The sequence below is a fragment of the Notothenia coriiceps genome, unplaced genomic scaffold (genome assembly GCF_000735185.1).
Source record: "Notothenia coriiceps isolate Sejong01 unplaced genomic scaffold, NC01 NC01_scaffold00000455, whole genome shotgun sequence".
NCBI classification, from domain to species: domain Eukaryota; kingdom Metazoa; phylum Chordata; class Actinopteri; order Perciformes; family Nototheniidae; genus Notothenia; species Notothenia coriiceps.
The window spans coordinates 1-3,740 of record NW_011333156.1 but is presented as its reverse complement, the minus strand read 5'-3'; the positions used below and the strand labels follow the sequence as shown (position 1 = coordinate 3,740).

The 3,740-nt window shown below is 40.7% G+C and overlaps 1 protein-coding gene across 1 annotated transcript; it reads right to left on the bottom strand.

The window, feature by feature from the left end:
• Positions 1-1,365: 1,365 nt before the first annotated feature.
• LOC104953187 (solute carrier organic anion transporter family member 2B1-like) lies at positions 1,366-3,734 on the bottom strand. Its single transcript, XM_010780107.1, has 2 exons — positions 3,580-3,734; positions 1,366-2,685 (listed from the first exon to the last, which is right to left on the bottom strand). The coding sequence occupies exons 1-2, from the start codon at positions 3,693-3,695 to the stop codon at positions 2,514-2,516; spliced, it is 288 nt and encodes a 95-aa protein (XP_010778409.1). The 5' UTR covers positions 3,696-3,734; the 3' UTR covers positions 1,366-2,513.
• Between the last annotated feature and the right edge of the window lie 6 nt (positions 3,735-3,740).

Below are 3,740 nucleotides of genomic sequence, written 5' to 3'. Positions count from 1 at the left end.
ATTGCTATCGGGATGATAAGAGCATTCCATGGAATATAACAAAAAGTGTATCTCGAGCCGGTTTCTCAAACTTACCCCACCTTTAAGTGAGATTAAAGTCCTTCATTTATCAGAAAAGCAACTATTTTGCCAGGTTGGGTCATCGCCCGCTCTCAGACTCTCTTAAGTTTCTTTTGCAAATATATGACTTTTTGATTTAAAACATCACAAGATTTCACCTCCTTTTTATACTCATCTGCACCAATGCCTCGTATTTGAGAAGATGTTTGTAGCTTTGTCCTGTGAGAACCGCATATCTTTAAAAAGTCAAAATGTTTGTTCTCAGAAAACAGCCCTGTTCTCAGGTTGGGTTGATACATTTTCCAGCTGATCCAAGAGTCCTTGAAATACTTAATTCAGCTTCAGAAGAAGTATCATTTTCTGAGACGTTGACATGTTTGAGCCTGCAGAAAGAAACTGTTGCAGCAACAACACGCTGAAGTCTGTCTGTGTGTGCAGAGAAACAAAGAGAGGGGATTGTGAAGTCATTGCCCTGTCTCTGGAGACGGTTTAAAGACTTTGGATCTGAAGAGAAAGTAAAATCAATGAAGCAATCAGTCAGGATTTAATAGAGCATGAGGAAAACGTTGGCTAGAGTCAGCAATGCATCCAACAATCGTGGAGATATTTCAGTCTGAAAGTAAGAGGGGGACTGGGAGGTATTTAGTGTCTGAAGTTGTGTGAGGTACTTATCATAATAATAATAAATAATACAAATCTATTTACTAGTGCAGAGCGTGTCAGGAGTGCGCTCATGATTCATGGGTTTTGAAGTGAGTGTGCACACGTTTACGGTACAGTCTACACGTCATGAGTGCATTTTAGGACCTCTAAAAAAAGCCAGGTTTAGTGTGTTTGCTCCGATTTGATGGAAGAAAGCCAAAGTTCAGACTGATCAACAAACAACACGTCTTCATTTAAAAGACCCACGCAATTGAGCAGCTTCAGCAACCTGTACCGCAAAGGTGCGAATAAACGAGCAACGTGTTTACCCCAGAGGCTCATTTCTATCCCCGCTAACGGACAGGCCTGTTATTTTGGGAACATTGTTTTTTAAAAAGGGTGTGGTGGTGGTCATGTTGTCTGGATGTTGATGCACCTATATGTCCGCTAACCGGAGTCGGAACGGACCAGGATTCAGTTTTCCATGGAGACGCTGTTCCAATGGCCTCACACGGGGCACCGTATCCCCATTCGGTATTTAAAACAGATATAACAAGTATGAGAATTGTACAGGGTACCTTTATATGACGGAGATACTCTATCTGCTTATCGGACATAGAGCTGGGGTCCTCAGAGTGACACAAATGTGAAATTGAAGACACATCCATTTTTTAAGTTTATTAAAAATCCCTCAGACAACATGTTTCACAGTTTTAGATTAATACAAAAAATAGCTTTGAAAGTGAATTTCAGAGTTTAGAAGTGGAGCAGATTAAAACCAGACATGTCAATAAAAAACTTGACTCTTCAACGATCACCATACACTCTGAGAAATCAACAGTTATTATATATTTATAAAATGATTAAACTAAAATCTATGCATGCTTCAATGTCCAATGAAAAAAATAAAAAAATAAAAGTTTTTGACTAAAGTAAGGACAGTTGAAGAATCACATCAATATCATTTCTAACCAGTTCCCCTTCCAGGACAGTAAGAGTGCTTCCACATGTGTTTTCTTTCACAGACAGATGGTTAATGTTTACATGTTTATCCCACTCATTTTGTGTAAACAAGATAGCTTTCTGAACCGAGTCGCCTGCACACCAGCCATGTAGAAAGAAATACCCTTATGACGTTTCATTTCGTATACAAACAAAAAAATATATACAGAAATATGTTTTAAAAAATATGCGGCATCTTTTTTGGAGCTTTCAGAAGCAAGTCATTGTGTAAGTGCTCCAGATGGAGATCCACTCTGCAGGGTTAGCACGGCTAGCTTCACAGTGATGCTATAACAGCGGTTAGCATCCACCACTGAGACGCAGGACATTTGAGGCTCTGGCTGAATGACCGAGCCTCCAGTGAGAGCGCCGGACCATGCACAGAACAAGAAGAAAGGAAGGAGATCCGCTGCTTTCTTTATGGTGGCTTAGAAAAGTTTGGTGCAACCGCCTCAACACCAAGAGCCCGACTGAAGTAACTTGAGTCTTGGAGAAGTTAAAATAAACTAAAATCTGAACTTGAAAACCCAGAAAAGTGAATATAAAGAGATTATATCCGTGAGTACAACGAGCGGGAGTGGTTAATACATCGTCTTTGTCCCAATACATTGATCAGCTTATGTACATCCACTGGAGTGTGAGCGTTAGTGAAGCAATACAACATGAGAGTCTGATTATACAGGCCGACAGATCCTTTACATGAACTGCAGTTTTGTTAGCGTAGCAGCTTCCACGTTAGCATTCTATTTGAACTCTTGTTCTGCTTCGTTGGGCGTCTTTATTTCCCTGCTTCCTCTCGCTGTGTGTCTTCAGGTTTTGATGCCCTCCAGCTCCTTCTCTTTAGACGAAGCGCTCACCATCGCATACCCTCCCCTCACTCCTTTACCCTCCATCTGCCCGGCCCTCCGGCGCAGGACCACGATGGTCAGCAGGAAGCAGAGCAGCGCGCCGCACACAAACACCACCTGCAGACCCAGAAACCTACACACACACACACACACACACACACACACACACACACACACACACACACACACACACCAATAAATATATAGCAACAAGCAGCATAAATACTTTTAGACAAAACAAATGTAAAAGCACGAGACAATAAAACCATACTTGTAGCCGGACTGAAAAACTCTCAAACACGATGTAAAAACATTTAAAAACTTTGGTTTTAAAAAGCCAGATTATTGAAAAACTACTGGACATATTTTAATCAAACTTGGTGGAAGTGTGAAGCAGAGACTAAGGAAGAACCTATTTACATTTTTAGCTGATCTGAATCAGGACTCCAGCCTAACGTCATGATTTCTAGACGGTGCGAAACCTCAAGAATCAGCCAGGCCGAGCTGCTGAGTAAACGCTTCCTCTGAGGAGGTTTGTTTTAGGGTTCGTCACCAGGATCAAACACAAACTATTGCACAATTTTTCATGAAACTTGGTGGAAGTATGCTGCATGGACCCAAGGGAAAACCCCTGTTACATTAGGAGGATATCTGAATCACGGCTCCAGACTGAAGTCAAGAGTTTCCAGGGTCAAAACCTCAAGAATCTGCCAGAACCAGAAGCTCTTCATTCTGCCAAGGAGGTCGTGTTTTTAGTTTGTTGGTCTGTTTATCAGAAGTACACACTCAATAAGTACTAATACAGGTGAGACGAGGCTAATACACCCACGTCTCACCTGTCATATCATGGCTTCACAAAATAAAAAATAAATTGAATTATAAAAAATGAAAAATATATAAAGAAATATATATAAATGTAAAACAATTTTAAATAAAAATATTTGAATACAAATAAAAAAAAATATATATATATTTAAAATGAAAATGAAATTTAAATATAGAAAAATATAATAGAAATGTTGCTGACCTCTGCCTGAAGCGGTCCAGGTCGTAGTACTGACAGGAAGTCTTCTTGTCGCACTTCCTGCCCCACAGGATGCAGGTACTGTCAATGACGCTGCCGTACAACACCGGGCCGGGCATGAACGCTGCAAACACACACACACACACACACACACACACACACAC

Coding starts and splice junctions, on each gene's coding strand:
- LOC104953187 (XM_010780107.1), bottom strand. CDS start 3,695: ATGCCCGGCCCGGTGTTGTACGGCAGCGTCATTGACAGTACCTGCATC. Junction 2,686..3,579: donor CTGGACCGCTTCAGGCAGAG/GTCAGCAACATT, acceptor GTGTGTGTGTAG/GTTTCTGGGTCTGCAGGTGG.